The sequence below is a fragment of the Schistocerca serialis genome, chromosome 5 (genome assembly GCF_023864345.2).
Source record: "Schistocerca serialis cubense isolate TAMUIC-IGC-003099 chromosome 5, iqSchSeri2.2, whole genome shotgun sequence".
NCBI lineage: Eukaryota > Metazoa > Arthropoda > Insecta > Orthoptera > Acrididae > Schistocerca > Schistocerca serialis.
In genome coordinates, this window is record NC_064642.1 from 314,432,710 (window position 1) to 314,457,951 (window position 25,242).

The following is a 25,242-nucleotide window of genomic DNA, read 5'->3' on the forward strand; positions in this document are numbered from 1 at the left end:
GTACAATATTATGGAAAAATGTGAAAAAAAAATTTTCGTGCAGTATTTCAGCAGGTACAAATGAGACCACCACCATAGACTTCAATACTTTCCATGATGGGGCACTAAACAGTTCCTTTCTGCTGATAAACACAAAGCAACTTGGCAGGAACATGTCCATCTGCTTCTATGTGGATTACGTTTTGTGCTGCAGTATACACATCGCCTCGATGTGCCATGTACTGGCAGATGTTTTGATTCTGTTGTGTGTTTTTCCACTGGAACAACAGTTTTACACTTTTTAGCGCAGGGTTCAGATGATATGCTTGGGCGACCAGGACTGTCTTTGAAAACACTGCATCCTACAAGGCCAGCTACAATGGACCGCCAAAATTCCTTTAGCTTTTTCTTTTCATTCGGCTTGCTTAGTTGGAGCAATATAAATGCATTTCCAATAGAAATATCTATCACATACCAAAACAATCTGAGCCACCAGCGTCCAGATTTTCTGTGAATAGCATAGAAACCATTCATCATGTCCGCTTTATCTACACATCCCATGTTCATATTATGAGATTTCACTACTGTGGGCAAGGTATTTTTGTAATTGTGCCAGCCTTTTCTTTCCTACGGACTTCTTTCAAAGTTGTAGGTGAGTCAATTGTTGATAGTAATGTGAGAACACATTTATCTTTCCATTTCATGTATGCAATCCCATCAAAACGAACTGACCAGTCACTTTCTCCTCTTTGCAACTCTTTGTCCGGTTTCAGAGGAGGAAGTCCTTTTCTGTCAAGTTTTAATGTCTGCAAAAGTGGAACACTAGTAAAAAAAATTGGCAAAATATATGTGATATCCTTTGCCTTCTAAGCCTTTACACATATCTCTTACAATCCTCTCTCCCAAACATTTCTCCACTGCACCATCTGATTTCCTAGTATATACCTCAATATCGCAGATATATCCCATTTTGTCAGCTCTGACCCATATTTTGTACCCCCTCTTAATGGGCTTTTGAGGCATATACTGTTTGAATGATATTCACCCTTTGAATTTCACCATGCATTTGTCAACAGATTGCTCCTTAGTTGGAGCATAACATTCTTTGAACCTTGTCAGTAACTGATTTATTAATGGTCGAATTTTATACAATTTGTCGTAACATTTATTCCCTTTTTATGGCATAAGGGCACTGCCATTTACATGTATATGAGATAAAATCCAGCTGAATCTTTTCAGTGACATAAGTGAGGAAATGTACTGATCTCTGAGTTTGTTGTGTGATGACCAGCAATCAGCTATTAAATGACAGTGTGGACTACAGAGTCATCACGGGGTGCTCCTAGTAAACACAAGCATAGCGAAAAGTACGCAGTGGTGGAATTTTGCTTTTATAGCTTTTGGATAGAAGGAATTATAAGACTTCATTGGACGTGAGTTTTCCCATGTCCATGGAATGTTTAGACCTCTTTGGCAATAGGACCTTGAATTTTAATGCACTGGTTGGTAACACCCAGTGAATTTTATTTTGAGGTGAATCATTGACATGGCAAGGCACATAGATATGCTGATGGGTGGATAGCAGGAGTGCAAAGGGGCCTGAAGATTGCATTAATGAGATGCTGAAACTGGTCTCTCTCTCTCTCTCTCTCTCTCTCTCTCTCTCTCTCTCTCTCTCTCTCTCTCTCTCTAACAACTTCTGAAAACATACAGCTGTTTGGTGATTTTTCTTTGGTAAATATCTGACTGGCTGCAGTCCTGTATTTAGAATGGATCAACAGAAATTGTGATAGTGTGCACTCTTGACAATTTCCTCCAAATCTCCATGGAATGTTTAGTCCACTGTCAAGTTCTACTACCATCGATCAGGGACAATTCTAACATGATGCTCAATCATGAAATCTAATCCTAAGATTTCACACTAACCATTGCTCATAAGTGGCAGAACTTCAATACAGGCCCAAAAAGTTTTTGCCTGCTACTGAAATCTGGACACTTCTGAACCCAGTGAATGCATGTTGTTTCCACCCACTCCACTTAACCTGCATCATGATGGATTGAAACTCCTATTGCCAAAGAGGTCTAAACATTCCACGGACATGTGCAAACTCATGTCCAATGAAGTCTTATACTTCCTTCCATCCAAAAGCTATAAAAGCAAAACTACACCACTTCATATCTTTTTGCTATGCTTGTGTTTACTCGGAGGACCCCATGATGGCTCTGTAGTCCACATTGTCATTTAATAGTGGATTAGTGTTCCCACCTGCTGTCTACCTATCAGACCCACTGATAGACTTTTGTTTGCAATCCCATTCCAGATGCCCCATACACCTGCATTTCGTACATAGCAATTCATGACATTCTTGCTGTGTGTGTGGACCACTCATCCACATCTGTTACATTTATCTCCCAGACTGAAAATTCCATTTTTCTCCTGAACCCAGGACACTGTTAGCCTTTTGAAAGAAGAAGAACCATCCCTGAGGGCATCCAGTTGCTTGCACAGGCTCTGCTGTGGTAACCTTCTCAACATCTCTTTCGTTCATTGCAAAGCCTGTGCTCAAAGTAAAAAAGAAAATTTCTGTAAGAAAGAGGCCAACATCAGAGTGGTATTTCCTGGTCACTGAGCACATTTTATTCTTACGCCCGAGTGCCAATCACAATCATTTACTACGTACTTTGGCTTAGTGTCCAGGCTGCCTACACTTAAACAAATTACAGAGGATGACTAGGTGCAAGGAGCACTGTGCCCCAACAAGTTACACTGCATACACCTAACCAGTTGCAAACCACTGTATGTTCGTATCTGAAACCATTTATATTACTGACTGAGCCCCCTTTCAGTGCTTGAACTTTCTATCCAGCCCTACAATCTGGATTAGACATTGTGTGCCCAACACTACCATATGCAAAATAGCTCATTTCCACATACTGCACTGAGGTGAAGCCACAGACTGTCACTCTGTGATCTCACTCATATATACTGGCTCTTCTAACACCAACATTATGTGCTGACCAGTTTTGGCAGTAGGTTTGCATGTTGGGGAGCTGTGGTTTGGGTTCTCCATTATTGCATACTAGTTGGGTACTGCCAGTGGTCTACAAATGCTGACAACAGTATGCAGGCTACACATCAAACCCAGGACCCACAGAGATTGGCTGGAGTGTCAGGCAGTGGCCCACACTGGGCAGCGTTGCCTTGGCATCTTAAGTTTCAAGCCCAGAATCATCAGTGCTGGCTGACCGGTCACAGGTGAGTGACTTTGCCTGTCTGGTACATTCAACCAATCACTGGTACAAGACTGCAGTGGTCTAATGCACTCTGAAGAAGGAATGGGGCTACTGGCTGAACTGGGAGCATTTTTTCTCCCTCCAGCATGGTGTTGTTGTGTTGTTATGAAGTGTGGTAGGTTCCTGTCACATACTTGGCTGTGGAAATGCCCTATTGTCCTACACCATGTGGCAATGCCATCAGCCACTGATGGCAGAATGCTATGTCGCACACAGCTGTGCCAGAGTGTTGCAGTTCTCAGAATTATATTGGTGGCTGTCCCACAAGTTACTTAACTGATTTTGAAAGACTACCTGAAGGTCCGTCCACAAAATATTTCAGCCTTCAAGTAATCTCATATTCCCCTGTAACGTAAGCTTATTTTAATTACACTAGATTTTTTTCACTACTTTTGCAAAGATATTGAAGTAATATTAACAGCTTTTACATTACACTCTATGCCTGTTGGTCTTTATACTGAGTGAAAGGCTACAGTGGTTAAGAAACTGTGGTTTTCTTAAATCACTTCCCGCTTAACAATTAATCTGCCTCAAAAGATATGGAAGCAATGTTGAATTACAACATTCCTCCCATTAAACTATTTTAATTAACATCTTTTAGACTTCTAAAAGAATACTGTCTTACAAATCACAGGTACATTTAAATACCAGGTACCAGGTGCTCAATGGGTAACTGTCATACCACAAATCCAAAGGTTCACACAGCCAGTTCCAGGATTTTTTGTGACACTTACTTCTTGTCTCACATCTGGCAATGATTTGTTAATGTGAAAATTGTATTGTTCGGAGTTCACTTTAAACTGTACACCTCCCTATAACTAACCGGGTAAGCATCATATCATGTTCAATAGAACCATGTATAGTAAAGTTCTGTGGTGTTGAATCCAACCCCTTGGGTTTGCTTTTTGTAATGCTTTGAATTTAAACTAAAGAATGAAAACTCCAGGTTGGGATATCAACAATATTAGGAAAGGGATAGATTGCTACTCACCACAAGGATGTCCCACAGAGGTGCAGACAAGCACATGGAAAAGATTGTTACACATTATAGCTTTCAGCCACAACATTCACACAAACAAGCACACCTCACACATATATGATCACTATCACCGACAGCTCTGACGACCGTATTCCAGTTCGGAGCTGGCGGTGTTAGCGGTCATGTGTGCATGAGATGTGCTTGCTTTTGTGAATGTGTGTGTGTTTTCTTTGCTGAAGAAGGCTTTGGTCAAAAGCTGTAATGTATACCAGTCTTTTCGTTGTGGCTGTAACTTAACAGGCCACCTTTACAGTTAGTAACAATCATCATTTACTTATTATTGTTGAATTTAAATTGAGATGCTTATTTTTGATAAATTTAATTTTCAGGTACTTTCTGCAGTATTCATACACCGAGAAGCACTATTAAAATGCAAGCATAATATTTAATTCACTCTGTGGTACACTAAAGGATTACTCTTGGAATAACTATGATATATAACATCTTAATGACATCATGGACTGAATATCTGCGCCACCCTCCCCCCTTTTACCCTATTTGTTTTTTATTTATTTCTATGTTTTACACTTCTGAAGAACTTAAGCTTTTTCTATAATATAATTTGAGCTCTAAGACAAGTTTTCATACCATGTTTACCGAAGTGTTCAAGAAGACCCTTTTTTATTTGATTCTGTAATTCACTAGACACTATAGTACATGAGTATCTCAGTGAGATGTTGCTTTGAATATCCCTAATCCAAATGAGCAAGCAGTAAAGGAAACAAAAGAAAAATTCGGAGTAGGTATTAAAATCCATGGAGAAGAAATATAAACTTAGAGGTTCGCCGATGACATAGTAATTCTGTCAGAGACAGCAACAAAGGACTTGGAAGAGCAGTTGAACGGAATGGACAGTGTCTTGAAAGGAGGACATAAGATGAACATCAATAAAAGCAAAACGAGGATAATGGAATGTAGTCGAATTAAGTTGGGTGATTCTGAGGGAATTAGATTAGGAAATGAGACACTTAAAGTAGTAAAGGCGTTTTGCTATTTGGGGAGCAAAATAACTGATGATGGTCGAAGTTGAGAGGATATAAAATGTAGGCTGGCAATGGCAAGGAAAGCATTTCTGAAGAAGAGAAATTTGTTAACATAAAGTATAGATTTAAGTGTCAAGAAGTCATTTCTGAAAGTATTTGTATGGATTGTCACCATGTATGGAAGTGAAACATGGACGATAAATAGTTTAGACAAGAAGAAAATAGAAGCTTTCGAAATGCGGTGCTACAGAAGAATGCTGAAGATTAGATGGATAGATCACATAACTAATGAGGAGGTATTGAATAGAACTGGATAGAAGAGGAGTTTGTGGGACAACTTTACTAGAAGAAGGGATCGGTTGGTAGGACATGTTCTGAGGCATCAAGGGATCAGCAATTTAGTATTGGAGGGCAGCGTGGAGGGTAAATATCATAGAGGGAGATCAAGAGATGAAGCAGGTTCAGAAGGATGTAGGTTGCAGTAGGTACTGGGAGATGAAGAAGCTTGCACAGGATAGAGTAGCATGGAGGGCTGCATCAAACCAGTCTCAGGGCTGAAGACCACAACAAAAACAACCCAAATGCCACAGGTTGAAATAGTGCACATTGTGCTTAGCTCTGTTCTTGGCCACATTTTGACTATCACCATCCATTTGGTTAGACAGCTGACAAGTTGGCATATATATTGCGTTTGCTGTCATATAAGATGCACCAAGATAAAAGATGCACCCCACTTTTTAAGACCTTTTTTTAGGTAAAAAAATTGCTCACTTAATACATCTATTGCAAAACAGTTATAACCTGTAACTTCTTGGCAGATTAAATCTGTGTGCCGGACCGAGAATCGAACGCAGGACCTTTGCCTTTCGCGGGCAAGTGCTCTACCAACTGAGCTACCCAAGCACGACTCATGATCCATCCTCACAGCTTTACTTCTGCCAGTACCTTGTCTCCTACCTTCCAAACTTTACAGAAGCTCTCCTGCGAACCTTGCAGAACTAGCACTCCTGAAAGAAAGGATATTGCGGAGACATGGCTTAGCCACAGCCTGGGGGATGTTTCCAGAATGAGATTTTCACTCTGCAGTGGAGTGTGCACTGATATGAAACTAAGCCATGTCTCTGCAATATCCTTTCTTTCAGGAGTGCTAGTTCTGCAAGGTTCGCAGGAGAGCTTCTGTATAGTTTGGAAGGTAGGAGACGAGGTACTGGCAGAAGTAAAGCTGTGAGGACGGGTCGTGAGTCGTGCTTGGGTAGCTCAGTTGGTAGAGCACTTGCCCGCGAAAGGCAAAGGCCCTGAGTTTTAGTCTCGGTCCGGCACACAGTTTTAATCTGCCAGGAAGTTTCATATCGGCACACACTCCGCTGCAAAGTGAAAATCTCATTCTGGAGTTATAACCTGTGTGTTCACACACATCAATTATGTAGGTAATATAAGTAGGAAAAAGTGCTCCCCTTTTAATTTTTGTCACCAAATCTGCAAAATTCATTCTCAGAGCTGAAGGAAGATATACTTGAAGCCGCTATGTCGGAATGTGAAACCTCATACAATAAATTATCCTCTTTGGCAGTCAGTGTGTTACTGATTCCATACCTCTTAAATTATTTTATCACTGGTTTAGTTTTTATAGAGTCCCGTGAAGCTTTGACCCACTCACAAACTTGAGAAATGCTAGGTCTCTTCCTCCTTCCTGACACTGTAGTTTCAAAATCTGTAAATTACATCCCTCCGTTACACTCCTCCTTCGCAAGTCCCTTAGATGGTCTGTTGATATATATGTGTGTTGGTTCAAGTAAACTCCTGGAATGACGGCAAACTAAGTCTTCAATTCATTCAGTCTATTTTTAACATCTGTTACATAGGGCAGACTTCTTCAGTAGGCTTCCAGGTTGCCTAGACAAAACTTTATCTTCCACAACCTTGTTCCTCCTCCATCCATCCATCCATCCATCCATCCATCCATCCATCCTTTATTGTGTACATGGACAAATACTCCTTTCAGCAATTGTTCCTTAGGAAGCATCTTTCTTTTAAAAACCAAAAGTGGTGGTAATTTTGTCCCATCAGTAGAGCAGGATAAAACAACTGTGTAATGAGCCTTTTCCCACCCCAAAGTTTTAACAATAATTTTTTTTGTACCGGATTCGCAGTTTTCTTAGAAGGCACATCAAACGTTAGTGGAGTCTCACGCGTGTGTCCAGTTTGTGAAAAATCAAACTTTTCCTTGCATTAATGACAGATTAATGAAATTCAACAATTTTCTGTTCATACTCGTCTGGCTTCTTCTGTGATATTTTTGTCTTGGTGCACATACAGAGCCAATACTTCTTCATAAATCTTGAACATAGTGTTGATTCAGTAATGTTGGTGATGCCTTTGTTAGAGGATGTTGCTTTCGCTTGACGAATGATACTTTTCGTAGAAATTGAAATTCCATCGTGTCTGTTCTCTAAAACCCAAGTATTAAGTTCTGCTTCAAATTTTGGCCATTTAACAGTTCTACTTCTCAGATTATGTTCGGCCATAGTTTGCAAATAAAACCATAGTATAGGTATGACACAAGTAGATCTCCACACAAAACACAAAAGTAACCAAAGCTTGAATTATTAATATAAAAACTGTTAATGACAGCATATGTGCATCCACTAAACTCTATGCAACAAGAATTCTCAAAATTCAAAAGGTCGCTAACAGTGAATTGCTTCAGGGTGAAACACACAAATTTTGAAGAAGTGGAGCTTACAGGTATGTACCTTATCTTGTTACTAGTGTGTAAGACGCATCCAGTCTTGTACCTACTTTTCAAGGATAAAAAGTCATCTTATATGCCAGCAAATGAGATACATAAAATGCTGTGCAGAACTTGCAGCAGAGCTGGTATATGACATGACTGCTTTCACAGGTGGCCCTGCCACTGATGTAGTAGGATAAGCCTGTGCTGGGACTGCACTAGGATGTACTGGCTCTGTGTAACAGACAGGTCTTGCACCTGGACTTCCACAGGGATAAGATCCATGTTTCAAGGGTTTGGTGGTAGGTGTGGCTTAAGGATGGACCAAGATGTTACGTAGGTTGAGTGTGTAGTGGAATACCACTTTACAAGGGTGAGAAGGATTGTGGGTAGCTTGTTCCTCATTTTTGGACACAATGGTTGAAGCCCTGGAGAAGGATATGTTCAGTTGCTCTAGTCTGTATTTGTAATGGGTAATGAGGAAGGTGCTCCTTCGTATCTGTTAAAGCTTTAGCATAAGGTTACACTGCATAAAGAGTAGTTTATGACAGCATTTTGTGTTTTTAAATTAAGTCAGTACTCATATGAAGTATTGAAAATTAAATTTTTGTTCTCCCAAAAACCTTTTGATAAGCAACCTGCAACTGGGTTCATGCACCATGAACCACAAAGTGTGAACTTAGACTTGAAAATCATTGTGAAAGGAGGAGTGGCATACAGAATGGAGAATTTTTATGGTGAAGTCATTGGGTGGCGGGGGAAGGGGGAGGGTTCTATTGCTTGCATGGCATTTATAACTGCGTACAGATCTGGGTTTTAGTTAAGGATAGGGATACTGATGTAGGTAGATGGAGTTTAGGTCCATTTGGGATGGGATGATGCTATTGAGGAGGAAAGGAATGTAAATGGTGTCATTCAATTATGGGAAAATGATGATATGCTGGACAGAGGACATGGTGGCATGTGATGAGAAAAAATGAAGAAATAAACAAAGAAAAAATAAAAATGTGAAACAGATGTGTTTTCCATTTCTTTCAATGTCTCATGTTGTCTCAAATTCTAGTTTTATCTTCTCCTTTCTGTGCTGGAAACATTCTTTTACCCTTAATTGTATTCCTTTCTTCCATTACATTAAATAATTTTCTCTTGTTGTTCTCTCCCCTTCCCTCTCTTTCATACACTCAATTCTGTGTTCCTGTTCTGTATTTGCTCCACAAACTAACTGTTATGAACTAATTATGTTACAGTCTTTTTCTTTCATCAGCTCAGATGACAGTTTTAGGCAAATTATAGACATTAACAACATTATACATTTAGTGGATGGAAACTGCTGCTCTCAAACTTTTTATTGCCCATTCTTCAACATGTTCCCAGAGCCAAATGAATTGTAGCTTTAGCTCATTAGTTCACACTATTGTTTTACAGGTGGTGACCCTACAGGAACAGGAAAGGGTGGTATTTCTATTTATGGAAGAGCATTTGAAGATGAAATCCACGAGGAGTTGAAACATACAGGTACTGATCTGAAAAGCATATTGTAATTATTCTCTCGATCTAAAATAAGAAAGATAACTAGTTTAAAAATAACAATATGAGATTCTCTCTTTGATTTTAGGTGCTGGAATTATATCAATGGCAAACTCGGGTCCAAATACCAATGGATCCCAGTTTTTCATAACTTTGGCTCCAACACAGTGGCTTGATGGGAAACATACCATATTTGGTAAAATTTTTAGTTTGTGTAGTTCTTGCAAACAATTATGTAATTACTTTCCAACTTTTACATCCTATAATTAGTAATTATAGTGGTAAAATTGTCAAGATTGTAGGACATCGGACTGTAGTCTACTTTTCTATAAATGGAGTGTGTATATTAATAGGACAACATATGTGTTCAGACTCCTTTTATAAACACTTTTAATGAATATTTGCCTTCTGTGGTGATAACCATCTGGCGACTGTTCACTTTCTTACCGTTCGTTATAATGGTGGAAGTACCATCCAGCAAGGAATAATGTTGTCGTTGTGGCCTTCGTGGCAGCATGCCCAGGAAATCCACCACTGCCGCATTTGCATCCGGTGCCAGTTGTACGCATGCGAAGCAAGCATGCCACTGTTGCCTGCAGCCAGTGCCTCACCTGACGGATACAAAAACATCGGAGCACTGCCAGCATGGCCTCATCTTCTTACATCTTATCTGGCGTACATAAGTGTTCTCATGTTGGACGAGTTCTGTGCCACTGTAGATTCAGTTGTTAGTGCTAAGACTCTGTACTTGGAGAGTCATTATTTGTGTTACTGTTTCTCCAACCTAGTCATTATTTGGCATGCAGTTATCAGCCTGTAGTGCTAGTCAATAAAGAGTGTGGATACAGCAGTTTTGGAAACATCTCTTTCCTGGCATTGGGTCAATTGCAACAAGAACAGCAACAACAGCAGCAGAAAGCTTTTTCTTGTTGGATTGTGCCTGAAATGTTTCATTTGCTTCGAAAACTTGCCACATTGAAAGACCCAACAGCGTTGTTATTTTCTGAAATGTGTGATGTGCCTGGTGATTATTATCTTAAGCAAACCCATGTAATGGTTTGCCATGTAGAGTTCCACCAATAGCAAAAGAAACCAGGCCACTCCTATCAAGCTTGGATGGCTGACCTCCATGGGCTAAGTAGGAAGTGTAAATTTGTGTGCTCTCATGGTCAACACTCCTATGCTGATCTCAGATTCATGACCTCATTGTTCATTCTGCCCTGGAGAGATAGGTCCATTAGGAGGTGTTGAGTTTAGAAGATCCAACAATTAAGGAGGTTTTGGGTATAGATAAGGCTTCCAAAGCATCAAAAGCTGCATCTGAACAGTTCAAGGGTGGCACAGACGTTGTATCACTCATTGGCACAACATTGATGAAATTTCCTGACACCCTTGATTGGTTCCTGTAATACACTGGGATTGCAGTCAGATGTTACTGTTTTTCTGTTGTGGTTTCCCATTGTCTCCTGATTGTTTCCATGTACACTCTAGGTGCTGCTGCTCACATAGGCACACTGTGTATGCCGCTTACCATAAACAATGCCATGTGGTCGTGGTCTCTCATAGCTTTCCACACAGCCTAGCCTAGGATGCAGGTGTGGTGTTCACAGAGGTGCATAGTGTTACACTAGTCTGTGACCATGAGCTTGATAGCCCCAGGTAGATTTACATTACACTTTTGACTCAGCAAAAACCGTTCCATTTCCAGGTCAACACTGGGTCCTCTCTGTGTCCCTCTTGAACCTGGAAATATATCATCATCTGGATCAACCTGCTCTGTCCTCCACAAATTGTCATTTAATCTGTTATGGGAACCAGCCCATTCCTGTTTGAGGACAGTTCATGATCGACATTGAGTATCAATTCCTCATGATGGTGATCACATTTATGACAGTAGACAGTGCAACATCAGAGAACATTATTGGTCTTAATCCATTCATGGTTTTGGGTTCCAAATTCAAGGTGAGGTCTATCTTGTTTCTGGTGCTATTCTATTCCAGGAAGTGGACGACCTCTGCTATGAATTTGGTCCCTTGTTTTGCCAGGTTTGATGGCAGCATAGGATTTTGAGGCATGCATCACCCTCAGACTGATGGCCATATCTAAATTTTGTCATTCTCGGCCCCTCTCCTTCACACTGAGATCAGCAGTCAAGGAGGAACTTGATAGGCTGCAGAGCTTGAGTATCATTGAACTGGTTCCCTGTAGCTGTTGGTTGTCATTTGCAGACCAAGGGTGTTTCATTTCTATGGAGATTTCAAATGCAACAATAATGCTCAATCTGTAGTGGATTCTTGTTCAATTCCAGGGAGCGACGAACTCCTCACCAAACTGGCAGGTGATGAATGTTTCTCAGAAACTGATTGGTAGAGTTTTGTCTACAGCTTCATCTGGATGTCATTCCCCAACACTTAACGATCGTCAGCACACTGTTACACACACTTTCCTTTTGGCATTGCGAGTGCCCTGCCATTTTTCAGTATTTCTTAGAACAGTGAATCCACGACATCCCCTATTGTGCAAACTATGTACATGACATCATCATCATCACTGTGTGCTCCCAGCAGGGACATGTCGACAACATTCAGACTCTTTTTCACTAAACTGCATGAGTTAGATCTTAAGTGCAGCCTGTGGAAGTCAAAGAGTTTTCAGGCAGAAGTAGAATATGTAGGCCATCTTCTTTCAAAGGATGGCATCTGTGCTCTGCAGCATCATCTAGCAGCTATTGCCAACCTTCCTAAGCTGTGAAACCTGAAGGAACACCAAGCATTTTTGGGAAAAGTTAGTTACTATTCAAAATTTCTCCCCTATGAAGCAGATGTCTCCCAACCCTTAAACAATTTGCAGAACAAAGGTGTTCCTTTTGTTTGGTGGACTGTGATGAGGCATTCAACCACATCAAATCATTGCTAATGTTGTCCCTATGTCTCGGTACCTTTAGACGGGATAAACAGCTTTTTTTGCCTCAGATGCTTCCCAATAAGGGCTTCGGGCAGTTTTGTCTCACAGGGAAGCTAATGATGGATCTGAAAAACCTCTGGCATATGCCTCAAGGATGTTGACTGCAGCTCCATGCAATTATTCACAAATACTAAAGGAATCATTTGCCAATCATCTGCATGGTCTGCAAGTTCCATGTCTTCCTTCATGGAAAGAAATTCCACCTTATCACAAACCATAAACTACACATGGCAAGTTTTGGCCCGCTTTTTCAGCTTCCTGACAGGACTGCATGAAGACTTCAGTGGTGGGTTTTATTTTTGAGTGTGCACCAGTGCGAGGTTCATTATCATCCCTCTGCTCATCATGTCAATGTAGATGCGCTGTCACGCTTATCTATTGGTCCTGTCCCAGAATTTAACAAAATGGAAGTTGTGTGTTTCCAAATTGATGATCATGTGCAGCAGGCATTGGATATGCTCTCAGTCACAGGAAGGTGTATAGTGAAAGCCACTCGACAAGATCCATTGCTCCATCATATGACCCATTTTGTGTCGAAAGATTGGCCTGAATAACTGCCCACTAAGGAATCAGCCCACTCTGCAGTTTTTTCCTTCTACATGATCGGTGGTGGTGGTGGTTGATGGAACACTTCTCCTTAATACAGATTCGGATGAAGTCAGCATTGTCATTCCACCAGTCCTGCAGTTCCGAATTCTTTCACTTCTCCTCCATGGTCATTGTGGCATAACCCACATGAAAATACTAGGGACGCATTTTGTCTACTGGCCCAGCATAGATTCAGTTATTGACAAGCTTGCCTGTGGCTCCAGACATTGTGCTGAGCATCAGACAGCTCTCCAATGAACCTTTTCTTTGTGGCCCACTCCTCATCAGCTGTGGGGTCAAGGTGACACTACTTTCTGTCATTCCTTGTGGTTAGTAGCTGTGGATGCTCTATTAAATTACCCATATGTCATGTGCATGTGCTCCATTTCAGCAGAAACTACTGTGCAGGCTCTAATGTAGATTTTTGTGATCGAAAGATTGCCACTGATAATCATCTCCAGTAATGGACCACAATTGGCCTCGGTGGTGTTCCACGATTTTTGCATCCAAGACATTATTACTCACATCATGTCCACACCATTTCACACCCTGTTGAATAGTGAGGTGGAACATATGATGCGTACATTTAAGACACAGTTGGAAAAGTTCTTGGCAGACTTATACGCCAATACAGCATTACCAGCTCAGCAGAGGTTCCACATGGCCAACAACCCCTGATGCTGTTACACCTGCTTTGTCTTGCACCATGGCCTGTGACATGCCCACACCCTCCACAATATCGTTTGGGTTATCCAGTCTGGGTGCACATCTTCAGTTAACTGCCAGGATGGATGCTGGCCACAGTTCGGGAGACACGTGACTGGTGAATGAGCACTGTGGACACTTGTGGGGCACCACACAATTGCCATTTAAATCAACTATACCCTTGGTGGGCCAGCAACCCGCCACACCTGCAGAAGGTGCCATCAGATGCCCTTCCTGCAGGTGCCTCCTCCTCATAGGGGCCAGGTATCATGGAGGCTCCTTCCTGGATGTGCTACTGGGTGTTGACAATATGGAGATGGAGCTGTTGCCCACCCTGGATGCTCCACTGATGTCTTGTGATGAGTGCCCAGACACCAACCTCTTTCACCTGGCAGACATTCCCCTATTGTCACTGCCTCCATCTATTGCTGCCACATGGTCTACAGAGATCGCACATGGGAGGTTGCCACTGCAACCTGTGCACCACAGTCGAGGCCACTTCTAACTAGGCCAGAGACAGGTGATGATCAATCCCTGTGAGGAAGACACCTCTTCAGATGCTGAAGAGCTGATGGAAGACAATGCCTTCACTGTCCAGCTGCTGTTGTGCCATTGCCATCATGGCTGTCATCATCATCATCATCATCATCATCATCATCAGGTCACCTGGGCAGATCTGGTGGCTTACTCCCCCTTCCACCAGCAGTGATCCATCTTCCTTTTTCACTCACCAGTGCCTGTGGCACTGGTCTATGGAAGAGGTGAGAGATGTAGCAGCACACCAGTGCAATCCACTGCTAGCAGCACCCCAACCACTTGCATCTTCTCCACCATTCAGTCTGTGCCAGTGTGCATACAGTTGTCAGTGCTAGGACTCTGTACTTGGACAGTTAATAGTTGTGTTAATGTTTCTCTAACCTAGTCATTATTGGGCTTCCAGTTATCAGTCAGTGTGATTTCTGTGGATGTAGTGGTAGACAAACAAAGAGTGTAGATACTGCAGTCTTCAGCCTGAAGACTGGCTTGATGCGGATCTACTTGCTACTCCATCTTGTGTGAGCCTTTTCATCTCTGAGTAACTTCTACAACCTACATCCATTTGAATCTGCACACTGTGTTCATTCTTTGGTCTCTCTCTACAATTTTTATCCGTCTCATTTAACCATTACCAAACTGATGATTCCATCAAGCCTCACAATGTGACTCATCAACCGATCCCTTTTTATTGTCAAATTCTGTCATAAATTTTATTTTTTCCTCAGTTCTGTTCAGTACCTCCTCATTAGTTAGTCGAACTACCCATCTAATCTTCAGAATTCTTCTACAACATGAAATATCAACAGTTTGTTCTTTTTCTATCTGAAATGCTAATCATTTACATTTCACTTCTTTACAAGCCTACATTCTAAACAAAGATCCTCAGAAAAGACTTCCTCACTTAAATTTGTATTTGTTATTATCAGAGTCCTTATTTCAAAAATGCATTTCTTGTTATAGCCAGTCAGCATTTTATGTCCTCTCTATTTTGACCATCATCATTTATTTTCCAGAACATGTACCAAAACTAATCTAGTACTTTTAGTGTATCTGTTTGTAATCTAGTTCCCTTGGCATCACCTGCTTTAGTTTACGTGTCATTACCTTTGTTTTACTATTGTTGCTCATCTTATAACCTCTTTTTCAAGATACCATCTATTCCATTTAGCCACTCTTCCAAGTGTGTAGCTGTCTCTGACAGAGTTACAATGTCATTGACAAACCAGAAGGTTTTAATTCTTCCTGCTGAACTTTAATTTCCTCCCAAAATTTCATTTACTGTTTGCAGATTGAATAACATTGGGGATAGGTTACAACTCAGCCATACTCCCTTCTCAACCACTGCTTCCCTACGATCTACAAAACAATGTGAAAATCATTGCCAATAATGTCTGGGATATTATGAGGTTGAGGCAATTGCTCCCAGTAATTAATCACAGCTGTGGCATGAGGCTTACCATTAACTGAATCAGGAATCATCTTAAGTACATGTGTTGCCTTCTCCACTGTGGATTTCTGGAAACTTTTTTCTGCAATTCACAAGACAACAATGCACAGATTGACAACTAGCTCTCTGATGTAGAAATTGTGAATCTGTACTTAACACAAAACTTAAAAAAAAATGTTGTAGAGTCTTACTACACAAAACTATAACAATAGTTTGAACCAGTCTTTTCATATTAACGCTTAGGAACAACAACACGAAAGAATGCAAAGTGGACTTACCATGTGGGGTTACCTGCATGAAAACAAATGACAGTCTTCAATTCATTGATTGGATATTGGGAAACTCTACATTGCTTATTGAGCAATTACTTACAGAATAGTTGCACAATGTTTACTTAAACACTTTGCAGATGTGTGGAATCCATATTAAGTTGAACTAATAAATGACATCAGTCACACAAGGAAATGACATATGTCCACAATCTTTTTTGCTTCATGAGAGAGAGTACCAGAAGTACTGCAACATCTGAGCTGCCTCACAGTTGAAAAAATTTGCTTGATGTAACTCTGAACTCTGCTTTAGAAAGTTCTAAGAACTTGGTTCCAGGGCAAAATTTGCAAACGTTCTCTGACCCCTACATCTTATTTCCTTAAAGACAGTTTACTCGTGTTGTTGTGGTCTTCAGTCCAGAGACTGGTTTGATGCAGCTCTCCATGCTACTCTATCCTGTGCAAGCTTCTTCATCTCCATGTTACTACTACACCCTACATCCTCAATCTCTTGGTCTCCCTCTATGATTTTTACTCTCCATGCTGCCCTCCAATACTAAATTGGTGATCCCTTGATGCCTCAGAACATGTGCTACCAACCAATCCCTTCTTCTAGTCAAGTTGTGCCGCAAATTCCTCTAACCCCCCCCCCTCACTTCCATATGCGGCTACACTCCATACAAATACTTTCAGAAACAACTTCCTCAACTCCTGATAACGATGTCCTCATGAGTAGTCCCCGCCTGGAGATTCAAATGGGGAACTATTTTACATCCAGAATATTTTACCCAACAGGATTCCATCATCATCTACATCTACATGGATACTCTGCGAATCACATTTAAATGCCTGGCAGAGGTTTCATCGAACCACCTTCAGAATTCTCTATTATTTCAATCTCGTATAGTGTGCAGAAAGAATGAACACCTATATCTTTCTGTACAAGCTCTGATTTCCCTTATTTTATCGTGGTGATTGTTCCTCTCTGTGTAGGTTAGTGTCAACAAAATATTTTCGCATTCCGAGGAGAAAGTTGGTGATTGGAATTTCGTGAGAAGATTCCGTTGCAACGAAAAACGCCTTTCTTTTAATGACGTCCAGCCCAAATCCTGTATCATTTCTGTGACACTCTCTCCCATATTTCATGATAATACAAAACATGCTGCCTTTCTTTGAACTTTTTCAATGCGCTCCTTCAGTCCTAACTGGTAAGGATCCCACACCAAGCAGCAGTATTCTAAAAGAGGACATAGTGTAGGCAGTCTCCTTAGTAGGTCTGTTACATTTTCTAAGTGTCCTGCCAATAAAACACAGTCTTTGGTTAGCCTTCCCCACAACATTTTCTATGTGTTCCTTCCAATTTAAGTTGTTCGTAATTGTAATACCTAGGTATTTAGTTGAATTTACGGCTTTTAGATTAGACTGATTTATCGTGGAACCGAAGTTTAACGAGTTCCTTTTAGCACTCATGTGGATGACCTCACACTTTTAGTTATTTAGGGTCAACTGCCACTTTTCACACCATTCAGATATTTTTTCTAAATCGTTTTGCAGTTTGTCTTGATCTTCTGATGACTTTATTAGTCAATAAATGGCAATGTTATTTGCAAACAACCGAAGACGGCTGCTCAGATTGTCTCCCAAATCGTTTATGTAGATAAGGAACAGCAAAGGGTCTATAACACTACCTTGGGAAATGCCAGAAATTACTTCTGTTTTACTCGATGACTTTCTGTCAATTACTACAAACTGTGACCTCTCTGACAGGAAATCACAAATCCAGTCACATAACTGAGACAATATTCCATAAGCACGCAATTTCATTACGAGCTGCTTGTGTGGTACAGTGTCAAAAGCCTTCCGGAAATCCAGAAATACGGAATCGATCTGAAATCCCTTGTCAATAGCACTCAACACTTCATGTGAATAAAGAGCTAGTTGTGTTTCACAGGAACGATGTTTTCTAAGCCCATGTTGACTGTGTGTCAATAGGCCATTTCCTTCAAGGTAATTAATTATGTTCAAACACAATATATGTTCCAAAATCCTGCTGCAAATCTACGTTAACGATATGGGTCTGTAATGTAGTGGATTACTCCTACTATCTTTCTTGAATATTGGTGTGACCTGTGCAACTTTCAGTCTTTGGGTACGGATCTTCCATCGAGCGAACGGTAGTATATGATTGTATAAGTATGGAGCTAATGCATCAGCATACTCCGAAAGGAACCTAATTTGTATACAGTCTGGGCCAGAAACTTGCTTTTATTAAGTGATTTAAATTGCTTCACTACTACTCCGAGGATATTTACTTCTACGTTACTCATGTTGGCAGCTGTTCTCGATTCGAATTCTGGAATGTTTACTTCGTCTTCTTTTGTGAAGGCATTTCGGAAGGCTGTGTTTAGTAACTCTGCTTTGGCAGCACTGTCTTTGATAGTATCCCCATTGCTATTGCACAGAGAAGGCATTGATTGTTTCTTGCCGCTAACATACTTCACTTATGACCAGAATCTGTTTGGATTTTCTGCCAGGTTTCGAGACAAGGTTTCATTGTGGAAACTGTTATAAGCATCTCACATTGAAGCCTGCGCTAAATTTTGAGCTTCTGTTAAAGATTGCCAATCTTGGAGATTTTGTGTCGGTTTAAATTTGGCATGTTTGTTTTGTTGTTTCTGCAACAGTGTTCTAACCCATTTTGTGTACCAAGGAGGATCAGCTCCGTCCTTTGTTAATTTATTTGGTATACATCTCTCAATTGCTGCTGATACTATTTCTTTGATTTCAAGCCACATTTGGTCTACACTTATATTATTAATTTGGAATGAGTGGAGATTGTCTCTCAGGAAGGCATCAAGTGAATTTTTATCTGCTTTTTTGAATAGGTATATTTTTCGCTTATTTTTCAAGGATTTGGGGATTACAGTATTCAATCTCGCTACGACAACCCTGTGTTCACTAATCTCTGAATCAGTTTTGATGCTCGTTATTAACTCAGGATTATATGTTGCTAAGAGGTCAAGTTTGTTTTCACAACCGTTTACTATTCGCGTGGGCTCATGAACAAACTGCTCGAAACAATTTTCAGAGAATGCGTTTAGCACAATTTCGGACAATATTTTATGCGTACCTCCGGAATTAAACATGTATTTTTGCCAACATATCGAAGGTAAATTAAAGTCACCACCAATTATTATTGTATGAGATGGGTACGTGTTTGAAATCAAACTCAAGTTTTCTTTGAACCTTTCAGCAACTGTATCATCTGAATTGGGAGGTTGGTAAAAGGATTCAGTTATTATTTTATTCTGGTTGCCAACAATTACCTCTGCCCATACGAACTCACACAGGAACTATCTACTTCAATTTTGCAACAAGTTAAATTATCAGTTATTATTTTATTCTGGTTGCCAACAATTACCTCTGCCCATACTAACTCACACAGGAACTATCTACTTCAATTTTGCAACAAGTTAAATTACTTCTAGCAGCAACAAACATGCCTCTGCCAACGGTGTTTAGCCTATCATTTTGGAACACCGTTAGGTTCTTCGCAAAAATTTCAGCTGAGCTTATATCTGGCTTTAGCCAGCTTTCAGTGCCTATAACGATTTGAGCATCAGTGCTTTCTATTAGCACTTGGAGCTCTGGTACTTTCCCAACACAGCTACGACATTTTACAACTGTTATACCAATGGCTCCTGTATCTACATTCTTCCTGTGTTCAGCCTGCACTCATTGTGATCGCAGTCCTTTTTGTGTTTTCCCGAGACCCTGTAACCTAAAAAAGCGCCCAGTCCATGCCACACAGCCCCTGTTACCTGTGTAGCCGCCTCCTGCATATAGTGGACACCTGACCTATTCAGCGGAACCTGAAACTCAACCACCCTTTGGCACAAGTCAAGGAATCGGCAGCCTACACGGTCGCAGAACCGTCTGAGCCTTTGATTCAGACCTTATTTACCCTGCAGTAAAGCTGCATGCCCTCGGGAAAAATTATGGCTGTAGCTTCCCCTTGCTTTCAGCCGTTTGCAGTACCAGCACAGCAAGGCTGATTTGGTTAATGTTACAAGGCCAGATCAGTCAGTCATCCAGATTGTTGCCCCTGCAACTACTGAGGAGTCTGCTGCCGCTCTTCAGGAACCACACGTTTATCTGGCCTCTCAGCAGATACCCCTCCGTTGTGCTTGCGCCTACAGTACGGCTCTCTGTATTGCTGACACACACAAGCCTACCCACCAATGGCAATGTCCATATATCTATACAAAACATAAATCTGTAAAACTGTTGTGTCTGTCTGTTCGTCTTTGAATACGCTAATCTCCAAAACAACTAGACAAATTATCGTGAGGTTTTCGCAGGTAACTTGAGCATAGTTTGGGTCACTTACTTAATCAAAACTGGATCATGAAAAAAAGAAAAAAATATTGTGATCGGAAGTTTTACTAAAACTTTCTTGTCTATCTGTCTGTTTGTCTGTATGTGTGTATGTCTGAAAACCCTAATCTCAAAAACTTATTATGGATTTTTATGGGGTTTTCACTGGTAACTTCAGCATAGCTAGGCAAATCGTAATGCTGTATTTCATCAAAATTGGATCATGCAAAAAAAGCTATTCATACACATTATAAAAATGTATATATGTATTTATATAATAGAGGGAAACATTCCACGTGGGAAAAATATACTAAAAACAAAGATGATGTGACTTACCAAATGAAAGTGCTGCCAGGTCGATAGACACACAAACAAACACAAACATACACACAAAATTCAAGCTTTTGCAACCAACCGTTGCTTTGTCAGGAAAGAGGGAAGGAGAGGGAAAGGCGAAAGGATGTGGGTTTTAAGGGAGAGGGTAAGGAGTCATTCCAATCCCGGGAGCGGGAAGACGTACCTGTGGCTAAGCCATGTCTCCGCAATATCCTTTCTTTCAGGAGTGCTAGTTCTGCAAGGTTCGCAGGAGAGCTTCTGTAAAGTTTGGAAGGTAGGAGACGAGGTACTGGCAGAAGTAAAGCTGTGAGTACCGGGCGTGAGTCGTGCTTCGGTAGCTCAGTTGGTAGAGCACTTGCCCACGAAAGGCAAAGGTCCCGAGTTCGAGTCTCGGTCGGGCACACAGTTTTAATCTGCCAGGAAGTTTCATATCAGCGCACACTCCGCTGCAGAGTGAAAATCTCATTCTGGAAACATCCCCCAGGCTGTGGCTAAGCCATGTCTCCGCAATATCATTTCTTTCAGGAGTGCTAGTTCTGCAAGGTTCGCAGGAGAGCTTCTGTAAAGTTTGGAAGGTAGGAGACGAGGTACTGGCAGAAGTAAAGCTGTGAGTACCGGGTGTGAGTCGTGCTTCGGTAGCTCAGTTGGTAGAGCACTTGCCCACGAAAGGCAAAGGTCCCGAGTTCGAGTCTCGGTCGGGCACACAGTTTTAATCTGCCAGGAAGTTTCAAAATAACTGATGATGGTTGAAGTAGAGAGGATATAAAATGTAGACTGGCTATGGGAAGGAAAGCATTTCTGAAGAAGAGAAATTTGTTAACATTGACTATAGGTTTAAGTGTCGGGAAGTCTTTTCTGAAAGTATTTCTATGGAGTGTAGCCATGTGTGGAAGTGAAACATGGATGATAAATAGTTTAGACAAGAAGAGAATAGAATCTTCCGAAGTGTAGTGCTACAGAAGAATGCTGAAGATTGGATGGGTATATCACATAAGTAATGAGGAGGTATGGAATAGAATTGGGGAGCAGAGGATATAATGGCACAACCTGACTAAAGTAAGGGACCAGTTGGTAGGACACATTCTGAGGCATCAAGGGATCACCAGTTTAGTATTGGAGGGTAATGTGGAGGGTAAAAATTGTAGAGGTAGACCTAGAGAGTGCCAGATGACCTGGGGGAGTCTCTGCGAACACCTTGAGACTCTGGCAGAACAATGGGGATGATACGCAATTACAAGAACTCAGCAAGAGAGTTCCCTTAGCCTCTGTCACCTCAGTTCTCCAACTTTCTAACTAGACGTGGTGCCCCTGTTAAGCCGAGCAATTTGGAGTAAGGTTGGGTAACCAACCCCAGCGGGAAACTGAGTCGGTGAGCAGACAGGTATTGGAGATCAGTGGAAGGCAACAGGAAACCACCACTGATACTACTTTTCCCATGAGAACCCCTGGATTTGCTCAGTTCTAAATTATCCGGAGCTTCAAGTCCCCCAGTTGGATCTCCGGGAGAGGGGGGAGGGGGGGGGGGGGGGGGGGATTGAGAGAATTGACAAGGCCAAACTATCCCTGTGCTCTGTAAGAAAGATTCCAACTGGGAGTGTGCATGAGCTAATTCAGACAGGAAAACTTGCCATAGTAGAAAGAGAAATGGACCTGCATGGCCTGGATATTTTTGGGCTTAGTGAGACTCACTGGAGAGGAAGTGACTTTTCGTGACTCAAGGAAGAAACACTGTGTACTTCTCAGGGAATAGTGACCAAAGAAAGAACGGTGTCACGATAGTTGTTCTTAGAAATCTAACCAACTGTGTTGTAGGTTACAAACCCATTAATGAAAGGATCATTGCTATCAAACTGAATGCTTCCCCGTGCAGACTCAACATAATTCAGATCTATGCTCCTACAGCTACAGCATCAGATGAGGAGATGGAGAAGTTCTATGACCAACTGGAGCAAGTCCTTAGTAAGATCCCTACCAAAGAACAGACAATAATCCAAGGTGACTTCAATGCTAAAGTTGGAGATACTACCCAAGACTTGCACTTACAATCCATCGTTGGACTTTATGGTCTTGGTGAGAGAAAGCAACGAGGCAGGAACTTTCTGGATTTCTGTGTGACTAACGACATGTCCATCTATAACACAATGTTCCAACACCACCCAAGATGACTGTACACTTGGATATCACCTGGTGATAAATTTAGAAACCAGATTTACTTCATCCTAGTGCGAAGACATTGGAAGACTTCAGTCTTAGATTGTAAAACCTTTCCCAGAGCTGACTGTGGTAGTGATCGCATTCTGCTATCCATGAAAATGCACATTAAGCTTAAATCTACCAAGAAGAGTGAAGAAAGACAGCTGGGACTCAGAAACAAGGAATCTATTCGCAATTTTGATGAACTTGTAATACCAAAACTTTACAAGATCAGTTTTGAAAAGGAAGCACCAGCATCACAAATATGGGACAGAATGAAGAATGTTGTTTCCTTGTCACTTCCGACATCAGAACAATCGCAGAATGCAAAACATCCGTGGATATCGCAGTCCACACTACAGTTAATCGAAGAGAGAAGCCATCCGAAGAAAACTGGTATCTACACTACCCAGGATCAAGACATATACAAGAACCTGTGCAGAGTAATACAGCGGAATTGAAGAAAGGACAAAGCACATTTCATTAATGGTATCTGTAATGAAATAGAACAGCATCATAATAGCAATCAGGTACGTGATCTCTTCAAGAAAATCAGCAGCGTCACCGGTGAATTTAATCCTCGTACGTGAGTGGTAGATGTTGAGAAGGGTAGCCCTATCAGAGATAAGGAAGATGTTATTGCAAAGTGGAAACAGTGGTGTAAAAAGTTGTACTCTGGAATTAACAAAAGTATGGAAAATCAAGCAGTTGAGCAACATACTTTGGAACCTACAATTTTCTGCAGTGAAATAGAGAATGCGATTCAACATCTGAAGCCCCTGGTGTAGATGGTATATTTGTAGAAATGATCAAAGAAATTGGACAGGAAAGTATTAATGTGCTGCATTCATTGTGTAAAAGAATATGGGAAACTGGGAAGTGACTGGATGACTGTTCAGAGTCTCTCTTCATCCCCTTACACAAGAAAGGGTCTATCAGAAACTGCTCCAACTACTGAACTATTGCCCTCATATCTCACTGATGTAAAATTTTGCTCTACATCCTGAACCAACGTTTGAAGCCATACATTCAGCCTCACATATCCACAGAACAAGCAGTTTTTGTTGTAGGGAAAGGAACTCGTGAACAGATCCTCAAAATAAGACAAATAATAGAAAAATCATGAGAGTTCTGTGTTCCTCTTTTCATGTGCTTCCTTGACTATAGGAAAGCCTTTGACTGTGTTGTCTGGGAAAAGTTGTGGCAGGTGCTTGCAGAGTTCGGTGCCCGATCCCACTTGATAGCATTAATCAAAAGTCTATACAATAATCACTTCACAGTTATAAAGACAAGTGCTGGCACATCTGATTCTTTAGAGTACCCAAAGGTGTGAGACAGTGTTGTGTCCTATCCCAACAACTGTACAACATCTATGCAGAACATTGCATTAGGAAAGCTCTTGATGGTTGGAGCATAGGCATCTCAATTGGTGGGAGAACTATCAACAACCTCCGGTTTGCTGATGACACTGTGTTTTTAGCCAACAGCGAAGATGAGCTTGCTGAGCTGCTAACAAGAATAAAGGACATTAGTCTAGCATATGGATTAGAGATCAACTTCAGCAAGTCCAAGCTCATGATAATTGATTGAGAAGAAGAGATCCAGCTCACAGATCGATTAAAGGAACTGGAAGTCGTGCATTCTTTCATCTACCTTGGGTCAACCATCTGCAGCACAGGAAGTTGTAAAGATGAGATAAGAAGACAGATCATGCTAGGGCATGTGGCTATGAAGAGGCTCACCAAGGTCTTGCAGAGCAGAGCAATAACAAATAGCACAAATATCCAGCTAAACACTTGTGTTTTTTGTCTTCTTTTATGGTTGCAAAACATGGACAACCAAGGCCAGAGACAAACAGTACATTGATGCATTTGAGCTTTGGTGCTGGCATAGGATGCTACGAATAAAATGTACCAAAAGAAGAACAAATCTGTCCATTGTTGAACATCTCGATATCTCCGTATGCCTTTCTTCTCCAGTCACTGAAAAAATTCTCCAGTCATTTGGCCATATTGTGAGAAGAGATGGAGAAAATAATCTTGCAAGGAAAGATCAAAGGCACAAGACCACAAGGAAGAGCAGTGAGCAGATGAATAGATCAAATCAAGATCTCCGGTCTACCTCTTCAGCAGGCACAAAGAGAAGCTGGCAACCATCCAGGATGGAGACACTTGGTTCATGGGGTCATGACACTCAGCAATGAGCATGACGACTTATGAAGAGACCAAGAGATGAACACACTGAGCACATTCAGAAGGATGTAGGTTGCAGTA

At 41.2% G+C, this 25,242-nt stretch overlaps 1 protein-coding gene across 1 annotated transcript in view; it reads left to right on the plus strand.

Annotated features, from left to right (window-relative positions):
- Positions 1-25,242, plus strand: part of LOC126481455 (peptidyl-prolyl cis-trans isomerase-like 1) — a 95,659-nt gene that overhangs the window by 44,806 nt on the left and 25,611 nt on the right. Inside the window, exons 3-4 of the mRNA XM_050105225.1 lie at positions 9,452-9,541; positions 9,642-9,749. Coding sequence (XP_049961182.1) covers positions 9,452-9,541; positions 9,642-9,749 — 198 coding nt within the window. The remainder of the gene's footprint in view (positions 1-9,451; positions 9,542-9,641; positions 9,750-25,242) is intronic.